General features: G+C 42.3%; 1 protein-coding gene across 10 annotated transcripts in view; it reads right to left on the reverse strand.

The window, feature by feature from the left end:
- Window positions 1–11,409: 11,409 nt before the first annotated feature.
- The window catches only part of DLG2 (discs large MAGUK scaffold protein 2), a 1,569,268-nt gene continuing 1,562,296 nt past the window's right edge, over window positions 11,410–18,381 (reverse strand). For all 10 annotated transcript variants that reach the window (XM_030558530.1, XM_030558473.1, XM_030558462.1 and 7 more), the window contains 2 exons: window positions 15,415–15,506; window positions 11,410–13,068 (listed from right to left, as the gene is read on the reverse strand). In XM_030558530.1, coding sequence (XP_030414390.1) covers window positions 12,962–13,068; window positions 15,415–15,506 — 199 coding nt within the window. In that variant the 3' untranslated portion in view covers window positions 11,410–12,961. The remainder of the gene's footprint in view (window positions 13,069–15,414; window positions 15,507–18,381) is intronic.

The raw sequence follows: 18,381 nt of genomic DNA on the forward strand, positions 1-18,381 counted from the left end.
GACCCAAGGGCTGGGTGATTGTGGAGCCAGCTATGTGGATTACATTCAGGTGTGCAGTTTGGCGCTTTTTGGCCCTCATTTGTGTGAGCACTTGGGTAAATGCAATGGTGGTTGTGTTTAGATCAGGAATTTCCATGACTATTTGTGTTTTATGTACATAAGACAGGAGGCCCCCATTGTCTAATGTGTTCCTGTAAGGTTCCCCTCTCGTCCCCATGGCTGATCCCCATTGTTTTAGCCCAGGTGCCTGGAAAATTCTTCAATTAATGTACCAATACTCAGATCTTGAAAAAGCAAGATTCTATATGCTTTATTGAACTCATCTGCACCATATGAGCATCTAAATCTGCACTGACTACAACTCCCACAGTCCTGTCCCAGCTTCTACTGGGTCCAGTTGAAAACCTGGACTGGGTTTTATGGTAATGGTCTATTTGTCCATTGTTCTAAAGTTAGGAATGTGCAGGGTTGCCTCAAGTTGTCAAACACAGATCGTCAGTATTTCAGATGTATTTGCTTTTTCTTAGTATTTCTGAAATGGAATGAAGTGGCAAAAGGAGGATTATGGGTCCCCCATGCAATTAGTACTGGGTGATAATAGAGAGTGGTAGACATTTTACACTTTACACCCACCGTGTATAGAGAGTGGTAGACATTTTAATGTCAGATGTATATAGAGATTAGAGCTGGCCGAATGCTTAGAAATATCTGTCCATTAATTTATTCAAGAAATACTATCATTATTCATAAAATAAATTACTCAGCAAATCAGATTCAACAAACTGCAGAGCAGGTAGAATACAGCCAATACATACTAGTTGAATATAACATTTGATGAATAAATGGTAACAGATGCTGAATAATATATTCAGCAAAGAATATTCGACAAGCTCTAATGGACCTAGGTAATGATATGAGTAGAAAGTATGAATTTTTGTCCTAGACAAAAACTAAATTTGATAAATGTATGCTGCCAAACTCTTGAGAATGGGAAGAATTCTTCCAAATCTGTATTTTGTTTTCTCTCAGTTTAAACTGTTTTGTTACAAAGACAATTGAAAATGCCACCATGTTTGACATTGTCAAGATTCTGGCATTATTTTAAAAATGACATTTTAGCCCACTGCTTTCAAGTTTAATGATGCCAGCGGACTGCCCTTTGAGCAGCTGCTGCTGCAGATGGAAGGAAAGAGAGCAAAGCTGCTGTGGTTCTATAAAAATTGTTTCATTGCAGCTGACAATTTTATTTATTCTCAGAAATCATCTGTCATCACCACCATCTTCTAACAGGCACAGCACTACCCATTTCACGTGGGCACTGTGTTTATTCTTCATGTGATTTCCTCACTGTGACCTTTCTTGTGCAAAGATTACAACGATGAATGTTAGCTTAGCTCCTCAGCTTCAATGCAGCTGTGCTGATTTACACCAGAAGAGGATCTGATCCTCTAAGTTTTAAACCACCAACTTTGTACATTGTTTTTGCAATTATCCTACACCAAAGACCAGCTGAGTGCTTTGTAGCTTAAAGACAAATAGAACCATATGATTGTGGAGACAGGGTAATTTATCATATTAATTACAAAGTCCTTCATTTTCTTTGAAAGTCAGACTCCATGGTTCAACTTCTCCATTGCCCTGTACCTTGTCTAGACAATTTTACAGTGCAGAGTCCAGTGCGAAGCAGATAGAAAATTCTGTTGTATTGCACTTGCACTTTGCTGTCATGTAAATGACAGCTTTCCATGGGTCTCCACTTTCCTCTCACAAACGTATAAAGATTTGTCACATTTCCTAACCCCAACCTGGTCCTCATATTCCGGGTCTCTTGCTCCTTTCCTGCTGCTTGATCTCTCCTTCTTTGCCTTCAGCTTCACTGTGGACTTCATTGTACACCTCTACTCCATTATAATGCAACCCGATATAACACGAATTCGGATATAACGCGGTAAAGCAGCACTCCAGGGGGGCGGTGGCTGCGCGCTCCGGCGGATCAAATCAAGTTCGATACAACACGGTTTCACCTATAACGTGGTAAGATTTTTTGGCTCCCAAGGACAGTGTTATATCAAGGTAGAGGTGTACATGGTGATGTCTTGCTCCCGCCCCTTTTTGCCTTCTTAACCCTATTGTTTTCTCACCTCTTTTCACCTATACCTGTGCCCCTGATTTCAGCAGTAACAACTATCTTCCACAGTTCCACCCTGTGCCTGAAACAGTCCTTTTGCATACAATGGTGACTCTTCTGCACTCATAGATGCATCAGTTCCTAAGCCCAAAGATCATCTAGTCCGACCTCCTGTATAACACAGGCCACAGAACTGTCCCAAAATAATTCCTAAAGTATAACTTTTAGAAAAACATCCAATCTTGCTTTAATAATTGCTCCTTATGAAGAATTCACTGTGACACTTGGTGAATTGTTCCATTGATTAATTACCCTCTCGGACAAAAATGTACACCTTAGTTCCAATCTGAATTTGTCTAGCTTTAACTTCCAGTCATTAGATCATACTATACTCTTAAATATTTGTTCCCCATGTAGCTACAGGCTATAATCAAATCACCCCCTTAACCTTCTCTTTGTTAAAGCTAAATAGATTGATCTCCGTGAAGTTATCACTATAGGGCATGTTTTCTAATAGCTGATTCATTCTTGTGGCTCTTCTCTGAACCCTCTCCAATTTATCAACATCCTTCTTGAATTATGGGCATAGTTTTCCAACAGCAGGGCATTCAAACACACTTATCCTTCATCCACTCAGTTGTCACTTATGTTCCGTACTTACTGGGGAAAAAAAATCTCATGCTTTTACCTTGGCATAATTCTGATTAAACCTACGCTCGCTTTACAACAGCATAACTCCCCCAATGCAAGTGGTCCAATAGTCTTACTTATGTCTCACCATGAGCTATGTCTAAGGCTATGGCTACATTTAAAATGCTGCAGCGGCAGAGCTGCAGCTGAAGCGCTGCGTATAGATACTTGTTACAGCTAGACGGGGGTTCTCTCAGTGCTGTAGTTAAGCTGCCGCCTTGAGAGGCGGGAGCAAGGTCAACAGATGAAGTCTTCCTTCAAGATAGTACTTAAACACCAGCATTTAGGTCGGCTTAGCTACAGCACTCAGGCCTGTGGATTTTTTCACACATCTCTGAGCAACGTAGCTGGGGTGACCTAATCTTTCAGTGTAGGCCAGCTCTAAGTTTCAGTACTAAAGATTTGCTGAGAGTTCTTAATGATCCTCTGCACCACTAATTCAGCAGCTTGAGGGCTAAAATTAGACTTCCTCTCCTTGGCTCTGTAACCCACCCCCTTTGCTATGTTCTGCAGCACAGTGGCAGCCCTTGCCAAGGAAGTAGCATCTCCACAGGGAGTAGAAGTAGGAGTATTACCTGATACAGACTCCCTGGGGGCAGTGTTCTGGCACAAGCCAGCCTACCTGCACCGGAGGACTATGCTTAGTTACAGCTATTTTCATGTTGACAAAAACAAAACAGAAAAAAGAAAAGCAAAACCACTGATGCTTATTTAGCACATAAAGACTTTCCAAGAGTGACTCTGCCCAAGCCTGCCTTTGATACGGTTGTTAAAGGATAGACCAGCATATTTTGGATTTGTTGATGATAAATACCATGCAGACTAGCAGGGAAATTTTGCAGAGAGCCTAAGTGATTTAGGAGCCCATGCTGTTGCAGCTATTGGTATCTAACCTAACTAGATTAAAGCTAGCACAGGTAAGTCTACATATGCTGCAATCACATCTCCGATTCATTGTGGATACTTCTCTGAAGACGTCCATGCAGTGTACTGCAGCAGTCAAAAAAGCAAACAGGATGTTAGGACTCATTAAAAAAGGGATAGAGAATAAGATGGAGAATATCTTATTGCCCTTATATAAAGTGATGGTACGCCCGCATCTTGAATACTGCGTACAGATGTGATCTCCTCATCTCAAAAAAGATATACTGGCATTAGAAAAGGGTAACTAAAATGATTAGGGGTTTGGAATGGGTCCCGTATGAGGAGAGATGAAAGAGGTAGGACTTTTCAGCTTGGAAAAGAGAAGCCTAAGGGGAAATATGATAGAAGTATATAAAATCGTGAGTGGTGTGGACAAAGTGAATAGGGAAAAGTTATTTACTTGTTCCCATAATATAAGAACTAGGGGCCACCAAATGAAATTAATGGGCAGTGGGTTTAAAAGAAATAAAAGGAAGTTCTTCACGCAGTGCACAGTCAACCTGTGGAACTCCTTGCCTGAGAAGAAGGCTAGGACTATAATAGGGTTTAAAAGAGAACTGGATAAATTCATGGAGGTTAAGTCCATTAATGGCTATTAGCCAGAAAGGGCAAAGAGTGGTGTCCCTAGCCTCTGTTTGTCAGAGGGTGGAGATGGATGGCAGAGATCACTTGAGCATTACCTGTTAGGTTCACTCCCTCTGGGTGCTTGGCAATGGCCACCGTCAGTGGATAGGATACTGGGCTGGATGGATCTTTGGTCTGACCCAGTATGATCATTCTTATGTTCTTATTCTTATGCTGACTACTTACATTTTTCTCAGTTACATTGGTGCAACCTCACAGTCTTGACTTGACATGCAGCCCAGCTGGCATTGAGGGGAGTTCCGCTATTACGAATAAAAGGACTTTGTATTGTTTATGTAGCGTACTTAATATGACCAGGCAGGGTAGCTGTATTTACTGCTGCTGCTTGAATATATAGTCATAGTTATTAGGGGGCTCCTGCAATTGAGATATTTTACTGGTGTCTGGTGTGTTTTCAGAATACAGCCCAAGGCGTTAATAATTTAATGTTGCACAGCACCTTGATGTGTTATATAAATGCTAAATATTGTTATTAAGGAGAGATGATAGAGTGTGCGGGCAAAGAGGCCAACTTTACCTGTGTTGTATTTTCCAAAATACTGTTCCATAGGACAGCTTAGATTGGTTGATGAGGTTGCTGCAGCAACACAGCCCTGTGACACATCTCTCAGTGAACGTGAGCATAAAAAGCCCTAATATTCTGAATTGAGAATGAAGCATGGATACTATATTGGACTATATTGGGCTATTTTTAGATTTCCCCATCAGTTCTGGCTCTGTCCAAGTAATACAAAATATTACAATTATTGGTTTGACCATTAACCATTGTTTGAAAATTCTGTGCATGAATATCTTTGCTCTATATGCTAATTTACAGTTCTCTGATCCACACGTCCATTTCTTCTGTCAGTTAATATGAAAAACAAAGGCCCTGCAGTCAGATCTGCACCTGTGCAGAGAAATCACTGAAGTCAATAGGCTTCACATGGGCCCAAAGATCCATCTGCAAAGATTCAGTTGGAGGACCAAGGCCAATGCTACATGCCAATTAGTACAATGCAGAATAATAGAAGCGCATGTTCCACTAAGCCAACATTTCAGTTAAGTCTGGCGTGTGAATTAAACAAAAGAAAATATTTAGTTTGCTGGTCACATAATACTCACGTGAGCCTAGAAATATAGCACAACTCCTTAAAGAAACATACACCAAGAAATCACACATACATTGACTGTTCCCAATAAATGTCAAAGGCAGAGAGCATATTAAAATGGCATTTCTTCCCATGATTTAATATTCCATACAGTACATCTGAAGACTCTTCCCTCTCTCTCAAAAAAAGGAGCAGTGCAGCAGGAAGAGGTCTATCATGATTAACAGGAGTGTTGTATGTGAGGTTTGGGAGATATTTATCCCTCTCCACTCAGCTCTGGTGAGCCTCAGCAAGAGGACTGTGTCCAATTCTGGGTGCCTGTAACAAGGCAGTGTGGCTCCCCTCCGCCTCAGGGAGGGTCAAGCCCCGCCAGATGCCGGAAGGGGCAGGGCCACAGGGCACTGGACCCGCCCCTCAGAGGCTCAGGAGGTGACCCGGAAGTATAAAAGCCGACCGGCGGCACTCAGTTGAGGCCCAGCCGCCGTCGGGAGCAGACCTGCCAGAGGGTGCTCGTGACTGGGAGGCTGCTGAGGCCCAGGGTGGTTGCCCGGACTGGCTGGAGCTTCCCTGTGCCCACTACGAGGAGCGACTGCCGGAGTCGCCCTGTCCCTGCTGTTACCCCGAGGAACCCCCGGAGCAGACCTGGCCGGACTTCCCAGAGGTACTGCCAGATCTACCACCCAGCCCCAGCTGGGAGGGGCCCATACTACTGGACTTCCCAGGGGCTGACGCCACCGATCAGGTAGGCCCAGAGGGGGAGATTGGAAGTGGCCCGGGGGCAGCCGACCCCAGTCAGGCTGCAAGTGTACTGGAACCCATGTCAGTGTGTTGCGGTCAGGAACCCCACTGACCCAGTAGCGGTTATAGCCGTGACTAGGGCCCCGGGCTGGAACGCAGTGGAGTGGGTGGGACTGCGTTCCCCCTGCCACCCGTACGTGGGTGGCAGACTCCCCTCCCCCCGGCCTGAGGAGGCCCCTGAGTCTAGTGTCGGTTTACAGCCCTGAGCCAAGAGGGCCTGAGCCTCTATAACTGTGTGTTTGGTGCCCTGCCCGACCCAAGGGCTGTGCCCCCTTAAACTGTGCCACTGCTCGGTCCTGCACCAATGGATCTGAGCAGCCTGAACTGTTGTTTGCTCAGCCCTGAGCCAGGAGGGCCTGACCCTCTATAACTGTGTGTTTGGTGCCCCACCCGACCCAAGGGCTGGGCCCCTTTAAACTGTACCACTGCTCGGTCCTGCATCAAGGGGCTCGAGCGGCCCGAGCCTCGGATGAGGAAGCCCTCAGCCCCTGGGACTGAGGGCCTGAGACCCCGAGCTGACTTTCTGTTTACTCCGCCCTGTAGCAGAAGGCCGGAGTCCCAGCGACTGTGCAGCATCGCTTAGCCCTGACAAAAAGGGCAGATTCGGACAGCGTGTAGCGAGGCCAGTCTGGCTTCCCTCCTCCTCAGGGAGGGTCGAGCCCCGGCCGGGCACCTTTACAGTGCCACACTTAAAGAACCATGTGGCCAAATTGGAGGGAACTATAGGAGAGCAGCAAAAATGCTTAAGGGGCTAGAAAACAGGATCTGTGAGGAAAGATTTTTTTTAAAAAAGTCGACATGTTTAAACTTTAGAAAAGACTGAGGGGAACCTGATATAAAGACAACGATTGATTGGTAGGACAAGTGGTAATGGGCTTCTTCTGCAGCAAGGGAGATTTAGGTAAGCCATTAGGGAAAATCATTCTAACTAAAAGGATAGTTAAGTACTGGAACAGGTTACCAAGGGCGGTTGTAGACTCATCATCATGGGTGTTTTTTTATCAACAAGTTAGACAGACACCAGCCCTGTCTGCAGGTCCGGCTGATCGCGTTTCCCACTGGCTGTGGTTCGCCGCTGCAGGCCAATGGGAGCTGCAGGAAGCAGCAGCCAGTAATCCCTTGGCCCGCGCCGCTTCCAGCAGCTCCCATTGGCCTGGAGCAGTGAACCGCAGCCAGTGGGAAAGGCGATCAGCCAGACCTGCGGATGGGGCAGGTAGACAAACCAGCTCGGCCCATCAGGGGCTTTCCCTCCACAAACGACAACCCTAGTTTGAGAAACACTGGTCCACGCATACCTGAGCTGTCTGTGTGTATGTATGGGGGAGACGGTCTGCTCTAAATGACCTCTCAAGGGCCTTTCCAGCCCTCATTTCCATAATGCCTCTTTGGTATCACTGCTCACTGCCAGAATTGTGTTCATCCTAACAGTTTGGCTTGTGTAATAAATCTGAACATATCTCAGCCCAAATTAAATGCATACACATTCCCTTTTACTACTTCACCTTAAGGGAAAAAAAGACAAATTATGCCTTGTGAAGGAACCATTTGCTATAAAGTGTAAAAATGCTTTAATATTAATATTTTATAATAAAATTCATGACATATATATAAACACTCTATCAAGCATTTACAGCTGAACCACAACTGAGAGCTTGTAACGGAATAAATAAGCAAAGACACAACTCGTATGAAATATACATCTCAATTTTTATAATTGTGTGTGCTTTATTCTTTACACGAATGGAATGGAGGCATAGAATATTTACACGTAACAGGACTGTACGCTGTAGAGTGTACTTTGTTCAGCTTCTGATTATCCCCAACTATAGCTGGCTTGAGAAACATCCTGTCAAGCAGACACACAGCATCAAGTATCAAACAAAAGCAGTCTGCGTACAGCCTGTTGCCACTCAAAAGTTCAGACTTTGGAAACTTGCCTGTTCAAACTTTGGAAACAAGTCCAGAAATTAAGATAATTAAAAGTTCATTATTCCACTGGGGGAGGTCAACGGTGTCATTTGTTTAGATGTCTCCTGCTAGTCGGCGAGTGATATACCCCACCCTCTCAAATGTTGTCTTATGTCAGGCCTTTGAAGTTAGTCTGAGCCAGATCAACAGGTCAGGGAAATGAGTACGGTGCCAACACGGTGTGAGGCAGAGAGGCAGAATCTGGCTCCCAGTGCTGTAGTGTTCTGCACCCAATAGCTCCTATCACTCTTGATAGGAGCAGTTGTGTGCTGAACCCTTTTGAAAATCCACCTGCTGTTTGGGGCAGAGACGATGGTCATTTTGTTCTGTAGCACACTGGGGCCCCATTCCATGATGGGGCCTCCTATGCGCTATCCCAGTACAAATATTAAGCCATAGTAGTAGCAATAATAGATCCAGGTGGGAGCTTACCACTTTAAAAAATCTCAACCAAACTGTGAGTGCTGAGAAGTTTGGCAAATCTAGCCCTTAATGTTATGGAGTAATAAACTGTTGGTTCCTAAATATAGGCTAACATGAGGGGAACTATTACATGTAGCTACAGGTGAAATAAATGGGATGAGCATCACTCAAGTCAATGGAGCAACAATGCTGTGCACCAGCTGAGGATCCAGCCCTACCCCCCACCGCCTTCTGAACAGAATTTAGATTGTGTTGCTGTCAGTGTTGATAATGGTTTGCGCCCCATAATATATTTCAAGGGAACGGTTCCTCTTCTTATGTCTTGATGAGCAGTTATTAATGCTGCGCTAGTTGACCAGATGCTGTGTTATCATTTTTGACGGGACTGGAAAATAGATTTACTTCATTAAGAAATGGGCTCAAGTCCATGAAAACAAGTCACCAAATAAAACTCATGCATGTAATTGCGAAGAGGCAGTTTGAGAGAAAAAAAATCCCCATTCAACATTGTGACTGATGCGAGACCTCCTTTTGTTACTGGGGACCATGGTATGGCTTTAACTCTGAGGCTGTAAAAAGAGGACAGAGGCTTTCGTTCTTGAGTGCTTTTTCTACAAATATTTACACATGGTCACTCACTGAATAATCCTTTGGTGGACTTAAAAAGCAAAAAAAACCAACCCTGCGCCCCCCCCCACTTGACTGAATTTTGCTAAGCGTTTGTAATGATGAAAGTGTAACACACCATCAAATGCTCCATAGAAAAATAATAAATACAACTAGCTGAGAAGGTGTTCACTAACTAGGTCACTAGGACACATAGCTAGAGATGGCTCATAATTATTATTAGCTCAGATTCAGCAGTGCTTTCCAGAGTGAGGATTTCAAATCCCAGTGCAAGGGAGAGATTTAACCCTGACTTTTCTTTCACGGGACTGACTTGTAGGGCCCTAGTCACACTGGCTCATCAAGCCATGCTAACTACTAACACGGTTGCATTACATATTTATTTTTGAGAGTGCCTTTAATATAAGAGGTTACAAAGTGCTAGTGTAGACAAGGGGCCTCTTTACCTGACAAAAAGGGGGAATTAAGGTAGAAAGAGAGGCTCTTGCATTGGGCAGTTAGACCACTAGAGTGTAAGTTCATTGAGCCCCAGTAGCAAGTACTAAGAAAGGCCAGTGCAGTGCATGATTTTTGGGGAGGAGAAATAAATAGGTTGAACTATTGCACATCTGTACAAAGATAGCAAGATGTCAGTGTGATCATTCATGGATGGACAATAAGCCATGATGTTTTTGGTTCAACTTCGACCCTGTGGTGCTACACATTGTGCCAGAACATGAGAAATAGCACCAGTGATGTGATCTGGCACTTTTCCTAAAGGGTCTAGCATTTGCATGTTGTCTCTTAGACACCTGCAAGTTTTTTATATAGACAGAGAGAGATCTGCTAATGTTTACTGGTATTAGCACCAATGCGGTCTGAGGCGCCAAACTGAGTTTTTTTTATTTTGCACCAGATGTAACTGAGTTAACTTCATATTTCTTTTCTCCCTGTCACCCAAAGCAACTTCGAATGGCTGCATTAAAAAAAATGAACTGCAGCACTATGTATGCTGTAACATGAAACGCAAAACATCAAGACACAAAACAAATGGAGGTATAAACCCTACAGGAAATAAGACCTCTCATTGCTGCTGGTGGTGATTTTTTTTAAATATATATATGTTTTATTTAAAAAATATAAGAAGTGCAATGGCAACTCTAAACTGGAAGCACAAACAACAGACAGGAAAAAATAAATAATGTACTACAGTAACCAAAGACTGATGGAAAAATTGATTGTACTCAGCCATTGTGTTACTGTTCACCGTAAAGCACAGCACATGACAAAACAGAACATTTACTAATAGGATAGTATCGTAAAAGGTCGCATGCTGAACTAAGAAACAAAGAAGCAGATGCGGTTGCTTAAAAACGGAGTTGAAAATTAGAATGGAGTTCCTGCTTTAGGATACTTGGTTATCAGTTCAGGTGGGCCTGGGCCGGACCTGAGACAATAGTACTTTGTCAGCATGGAAAAATCCATGACTTCCAGGGATCTAGGACCTTCCTGTGGATTTCTGCATAATTATCCAGAATCTAAGCTTTCTTTCTTTCCTTTTAATGTCTAGCCCTTTTGATGATGGAGATAGTTTAGAAACTCTACTGGTATTCTGTCTTTGAATCTGTGCTGGCCAGGCAGAAAAAAAATAACAATAAAGGAAGCATGAACTTCTCACATCCATTTTAATACTGTGTTAACCATGAGGCCTAATGATCACTACATTACCCATACTGTTAACCCTGTCACTGCTGATGGCTGTCTTATAAACATCCAGCTAATCAACCTATTTACTGAGAGTGGCTGCATTTATCTGTCACATCAGGACAGCATAGACATATAAGTCTGAAAGTTTTAAATAGACAAGTAATTGAATATTCTATCAGTAACTCGGTAACTGAAATGTTTGCCCTTAAAATGTCATTATTAAATAAGATCGAAGTAGCTACCAGCTAAAGTGTGTTGGACTCCTGCAGTATTTTGTGGGTTTTTTATAAAATGTGGTCCAGCAGCAGCAAAGGCAGTTAATCTATTTGTAACTATCCTCCAGATGTGGTACAGCGAAATCTGTATCAGTATATGAAATAAGGGCCAAGTGAAACAGCAAGCAAGAACTTCCCACCCCCCCGCCCATATACCTCAAGCTGAAATTACACAGATTTTCCCCAAATTCTCCACAAATGTCCATTGCCCCAGTCTGGTGAAAACCCCTGTTGACTGTGAAATGAAATGATGACACAAGTTAGTCAGTGGCCTGCCAGCAAAAAGGACTAAATGCTTCTGGCATTTCACTTACAGCATAAGGAATGATTATAAAATGTTTTCCAGTGAAGATTATGGCTCCCTTCAAGAGAGAAAATAATATACTGCATTCAAGTCACTGACATTCTGCCTCTGAAAAATCATCTGTTTCAATTTAAAGATGCATCATCCTAGTATTTCCAAAACAACAACAAAAAACCCTGTAGGGAGTCAATCTGAATTATTTCCACAGGAATTTATCATGATTAAATAACAGGAAAGAGAAGGATTAAGTTGGAAAAAAAAAAGCAAATTGCCATCTAAAATTTAAGAAATTATATGGTATGGTATTATTAGATAATTTGTTGCAAAAAAGGGATAGTGCAACTTGAAGGTCCTCTTTACATTTTACAGCCAGACCAGGGTGCAAATATTTAATCTTTCAGTTAATTAATCTTTACAAAATATCTCACAAAACATCTTTCACCTATAGAAATTAGTTTCTATACATCAATATATTTTAATTTTTATAAATTATTCCATCATTAAGTGCCTTCTATCAGTATAAATGATAAAATAGACAATCCAAAATTTTAAAGCTTTTCCCAGTTGTATCCCTCCTTGTCAGTTTAGGTACTGTGAATCCTCACATGTGTGAGTTGGTATGTGTGTGATGTGAAATGCTTCTGTTCTCTTCCCAACACCAAATTCCATTGAAATAAACTACAGGGGGTTATTTCCTGATATAACAGTGTGTCCAAAGGGGAAAAACAAATGCTTGACTTGGTTTTGGAAATCAAAACATGTGCATAGTTACCAAAGTCAAGGTACCAACTACTGATGTGCAATGACAAGCTTAGCACCCAATCCAACATCAATGGGAATCTTTCCATTAACTTCAATAGGAGTTGGAACAGGTTCTATGGGCTCAATCCAGCAAGGTGCACGTGGCCCTGATCCATCAAAACACTTAAGCACATGCTTAGTCCCACTATCTTCAATGGGACTATCCACAGGTGTATGAACCGGGGTCAGGTGTTCAGCCCCTTGCAGGCTCAAGCCCTACACAAGGTTCAGGAGCTGGGAAACTTCTCTTTAAACCGATCAACACGCTGAGCTCAGCCACTGAAATTATTCACGATGTCCATGTGGGTGCAGTAGGTGGCTAGCTCCCTTTGGCAGAGGGTCCCCATGTCAAAAGTTTATACCTACAACAGGTCTTTTGCGCACACAACAGATTTGCTTTGTATGGTAAAAGTCTTTCTGTTCCTACCCTTCTGACCCATCACTGTCCTTCATGGCTTCAAACACTTTGTGTTGTACATTCATAAAAATTCACATTGACTGCAAGAACATAAATGCAACAAAAACAGGAAAGCCTCAAAATAGCATAGTGTAGTTTTCTTCTAAATATTCTTCCATCATAATCAGAGGTGCAGTGGCTAATTTATAACTTTTCCTTTGAAGGAATCCAGATGAAAGGCCCAGATTGTTCTTCAATTACAAGTTTGCATTGATTATATATTTCTTCTAAGCTTTCTCCTTGGACAATAGCTGCAATATGAAAACAATTCATTTTTTAATTGGTACGGTCTATAGCAGCAGTTGTCAGCACAGTTTCAATATTAACGTAGCAGTTGATAAAACTGGAAGAAATAATAATAATGCACATGAACTGTGCAGTGTAGTGAAAGCCATGCACCTCGCAGATCCCATATGAGTCCAATACAATGGTGATCCACCATAACAAAGATCCCATGCCATTGCTTATTGTAAGAGCATTAGCCTGGGCTCTCCTTCGCTGTGGCAGAGGAATACCTATGGCACCTTGTTGTGCCAGCCTGAAAACCTGCATCCCAATAAGAATTCACTTCCAAAGGAGGGCAGGATGTGGGATTTCTGTTGTGGGAAGTCAAGCTTTGCATTTTGCCATCAGACTCCCTAGGAGCCCTGCCAGTGGAGGCTGTAGCAGCGATACACAGTCCATCTTCTGCCTGACCTGGCTGTGGCCCACCCTTCCTGAACTAGTCAACGCCCACTTTTCTAACCAACCTGGAAGCCCAGCTTTCTGTGGCCATAACTGCATCTTGGCAGACCATACCCTCCTGGGGGCCATGGAATTAGCCCACACCTTTCACTAAAGGTAAGATTTTCATTGCCGTCAGATTTTGTGGGTGACCCCAGGGAGAAGGCAAAAGCTGAACTGAAATATAGGTCACTGTTATATGTGTTCAATAAAACTTTCCTATATTCTGGGAAAAATGAAAACATTAGAAGATTAGTAGAGTGACTCTTTAGAACATAAGTAACCAGGTAGAAACTGGGCAAAGGGCAGCTGGAGATACTTTTTTGTGCAAATACGTTCAATCAGAGCTGGTAAAAAGATGGCATGAGTTCTTCATAATTTTTGTGTGTAACCTTCATCCCTTTATTCACTGCAATCTGCTATTTCATCAAAATATTTTGTGCAGCGCTGCATTCAGTTGGTACAAGACATACAGTACATCATTTTGTAGTGTTTGGCTGTCTTTAGAATATAAAAATATAGATGCCCCCTTGCTTTGTCTGTAACTAATTAGTAACCCAGGGTTCGTACACTGACCCCTTTTCAAGAACACCTCTGTATTGCCAGTGTTTTGTTGTAGCCCAAAAACCAATCTAGATGTATTTATATTTAACCCTTCAACTTGACACAGAGGAACATGCTTGCTTTACTGCCAGAAAGAGGTGTTCTGTGTTTTACTTCCAGCACACATAACACTGTGTTTTGAAAGGTTGCTACTTGAATGAAATGTGCTTTCTGAAGTTCTAGGTCTGGCGTTTTTTGTGCTCAGTTTTACTACATACAGTGCAATGCTACTAAGCTATACATAAACCACAGCGCACATTGGATAAAACCCTGGTCCCATTTCAGTCAATGACATAACTCCCATTGACTTGGCCAGGATTTCATCCAGTATTGGCAAGCTAGTGGTAAAGTATTCTAACTAGCTCCCAGCTGTAACACCTCAGTTGTGTAGTTCTGGCAATGGTTACAGTGAAATGAGATTATTTTGTTTTCCCCATAAAGATTAGACTTTGGGCCATGTTCATGTCATATATAAGTGGGTCCCACTTAGTGAAGCTGCATCTGCTTCTGCCAACAATGAGTTTGGTCTTGTATTATTTCATATTTTATATAATGAAGAGTTCATTTGCCAAAGGGAGAAAATTACCCTCTTGGGAAATGAATTTCAGAAGTGCCTGGCTCATCTCCCACTGCAGTTAATGGAGGCGTGTGAGCTCCGTACCTCTGAAAATCAGTTCTCTTGTATTTAGCTGCCTGAATATGGATTTAGGTCCTATCTTTAAGGCAACTGAGTCTGAAAGCATCGACCTATCACCTGCTTTCCATTCTTCCATGGCAGAGCTGCAAAATTATTTACAAATTATTTACTCTTTAAAAATCCTTTTGAGGTCAATATATTGTTCACAATGGTAAAGACACATGCAGAAGTCCAGCAGGATGAAATTCTATGCTGATCAGTGCAAGTACCTGATGCTAGGACCTGTTAAGTGAATCGCAGAATTCCTGCTGATTTTAATGGGAGCAGGATTGGGACAATCAGGCCTCGTCATGCATCACTGAAGTCACTAGGAGTTTTGTCACTGACTTCAACAAGCATAGAATTCACTTCATACACATGCACTGATATACAGGAAATGCTGTGCGAAGTATTGAATGCATTCAACTCCCATTGACTTCAATGGGGTCTGATACTGCTCAATATCAGGCCGTTACTGTGGCACACTATATACATGTACCACACATTTGTTCAAGCTAGAGATAGAGCTGACTCCAGCTGCTTTGTGGTCATGGATTGAACCCTTGGGGAAAGATGTTTTAAAGTGACGTCATACCTGTAAAATATTCTCCAAATTCTTGTTCTAATTTAAGTGCTCGCTCGTAGGTTTTCTTGGCTTGTTCCTCTGTAAGACGTTTATTCATTTCCCTAGAAATATATTTTTAAATATTAGTTAAAAGTTCTTAAGAAATTGAGCCTTTTATTGAATCTGAATTAAAAAAAGTTTGGAAGTCTTTCTAAAAGGTAAGCTGTAATTCAACCAGATATTATTGGTCTTGAGACAAGAATTATGGGGTGGAATTCTTTGGCCCATGTTGTGCAGGAGGTCTGACTAGATGAATGTCATGGTTCCTTCAGGCCTCACAATTTATGCATCAATGAAAGCTTAACCTTCTGCAGTTAGACAGCACGGAGATGCAAAAAAGGGGTGACTATGTCTCATCCTAGTGCATGCTGGGAGCACAGAGAGGCTGGGGCAGAGTGAGGGTGAGGTGATGGCAGCAATAGCAGTGCAGGAGAGACTGCTGAAGGAGGGCTGTCCCTTAATGCCATGGGAGGCTTTTGGAGAGCTAGAACAGGGTGTAGGCTATGTGGACCCTAAGATTACAATGGGTGTGGCTCCTATGCAAAACTCCTACCGCATTACTGTACATCTGTAATATGTACAGGGACCTTCTTACAGTGGAACTCACACCATCACTCGTTTTTTTGTAACTGGAATTGCAATTTGCATATTAATTTAGGAACTTTCATTCTATCTTCCAATAAACAGAATTTCATCAAGTGGAGTTCACTTTAAGTAGGTTCCACTGTGCATGTGTGCACACACATGCATTAGTGTATGAGAAAGAGCGTGTGTAGATATTTCTTAGGCAGACACAGATATCTTAACATCAAGAACAAGAGAAAAATCATAGGGACAAACAAGGGAAACCCTAGACATTTCTGGATTTATAGACTCTCCTTGCAAATGAGAGCAAATGATTCTCCCTTTTTCCATGGTGAAGATACAGCTGTGATAATGTAGCAGCTTAACAGAAATATCTCTAGCTCCCAAATAGCAGGTATTACCTGCAAAGGCCTGACTGGTAACATTTATATTGTGCCACTGAGGCACAGCTGTCCTTTGGGCGCAGTGTGGAGATGCACCATGCTACTGGAGCTTGGCAAAGGATTTTGCCTCTGGAAGATGCAATACCTCCCTAAGATTGCCAGCCTGATTTGCACCCGTGTGCCTCTGAATATGGAGGAATTACTCTTTTTCCTGGTCCCCACACCTTCCCTCTTCCCCCACAGCCCACTTATGTGAAGGCTAAGGACCATCTGGTACTAAGTCCAGCCAATTTCTTTCCTCCCCACCTCTTCAAAAACAAAACCCAAGGAAATATAATGCGAACCCCACTCTGTTAACGTGAGTTGAAGCAGACAGTCAAAATCACAGCCAGCCACGAGAAACAAAACTTGACATTTCCAACAGAAAAGGTAGCTTGATGAGGTTCCATATTGGTAGTATTTTCTGTTCCTGTTTTTTCTAGTTAAATGAATAGCTTCTGTAATACTATTTGCATTGTAAATTGTAGACCATATATGTACTGAATACCAGTAACATTCTTGTATTGCACTAGTTTTACCATTTGATGGAGCAGCTAAGATTAGTGGGACACCACTTAATTACTGTAATTTTATGTACATGTACAGCTGTTAATACTGTGTATTGTGGCCGAGAAAGAACAATATCCATGTTGATTTAGTGTTTTGTGTACTCCAGAGGATGTCCAAAGTCTTAACAATAAAATACAGACCTAGTTTGCTTTACCTTTTCTATAACATGGTTACTTATTTTTCAGAAGAGCAGGGAACTTTGTCAAGGCAACCTAGGAAAACAAGCTCACACCATATTATAAAAGGAAGCATCCTGTATTCCAATAAACCTCATTTAATCTTCTGCACTGAAACCACATGAATATGTGGTAATGGACTGTAGATGGCATGACGTGATGCATTTAGGAAATTATGTGCATGATGCATAAAGAATGCTCCATCAGGGCATGACAGCACGCCTTTGTTACAGTTGACCTACCCCTTAGTTTCTTTCACCAGGGACAGAAACTGCCTGCTGAAAAATGCTGTGTATATATATCATGAGTAGTTAAAGCTACGGAAATGTATTTCCATAAATGTCTCTAAAGTTGGCTGTTTGTATAACTGAATGTGTAACCCCATGAATGTTGCTTCAGCAATCACACAATGTTTGTACCAACTTCTCTGTAAAATACAGTATTCCTCACTTCGGCTTCATCACTCCAGAGGGTAGATTATTTATAGAGTACAGGAGAGGGAAGGTTTATTTGAAAACATACATCAGTCATTTATGGGTTATATTAATAGGTTTGGAATTAGTATATGTAAATCTGTCTCATAGTACAAGTTTGCAACATTACCATTGAATGGAAGGATTGCTATCTACCAAAGTCTTCAGGCTGGACTCTCACTCATGCTAAGGCCTTGTTACTGTACTAGCAGTGGAAGACCCTTTAGATATTGCCAGAGTGATGTAAAGGCCTGGTCTACACTGGGGAAGGAGGGAGGGACCGATCTAAGTTACACAACTTCAGCTACGTGAATAACGTAGCTGAAGTCACATACTTAGATCTATTTACTGAGGTGTCTTCACTATGGTGAATCGACTGCTGCCACTCCCTTGTCGACTCTGCCTGTGCCTCTTGCCGAGCTGGAGTACAGCGTCGACGGGAGAGTGCTCAGGGATCGGTTTATCGCGTCTAGACTAGATGCGATAAATCGATCCCTGCTGGATCGATCGCTGCTCACCGATCCAGCCAGTAGTGAAGACATACTCTTAGTGTAAATGAAAATTTGGCCCTTCAGTTTTATTTAATCATTTCAGTGACAAGTCAATTCTATCGTTCTGTCTTTGTGTTTGTTCTCATTGGCAGTTTTTTGTCAGGTGTGGTTTATTTGGTTATTATATTGACAGTGAACATGTTTACATGACTGGGAGTCT

This window comes from Gopherus evgoodei, chromosome 1, assembly GCF_007399415.2.
Source record: "Gopherus evgoodei ecotype Sinaloan lineage chromosome 1, rGopEvg1_v1.p, whole genome shotgun sequence".
NCBI lineage: Eukaryota > Metazoa > Chordata > Testudines > Testudinidae > Gopherus > Gopherus evgoodei.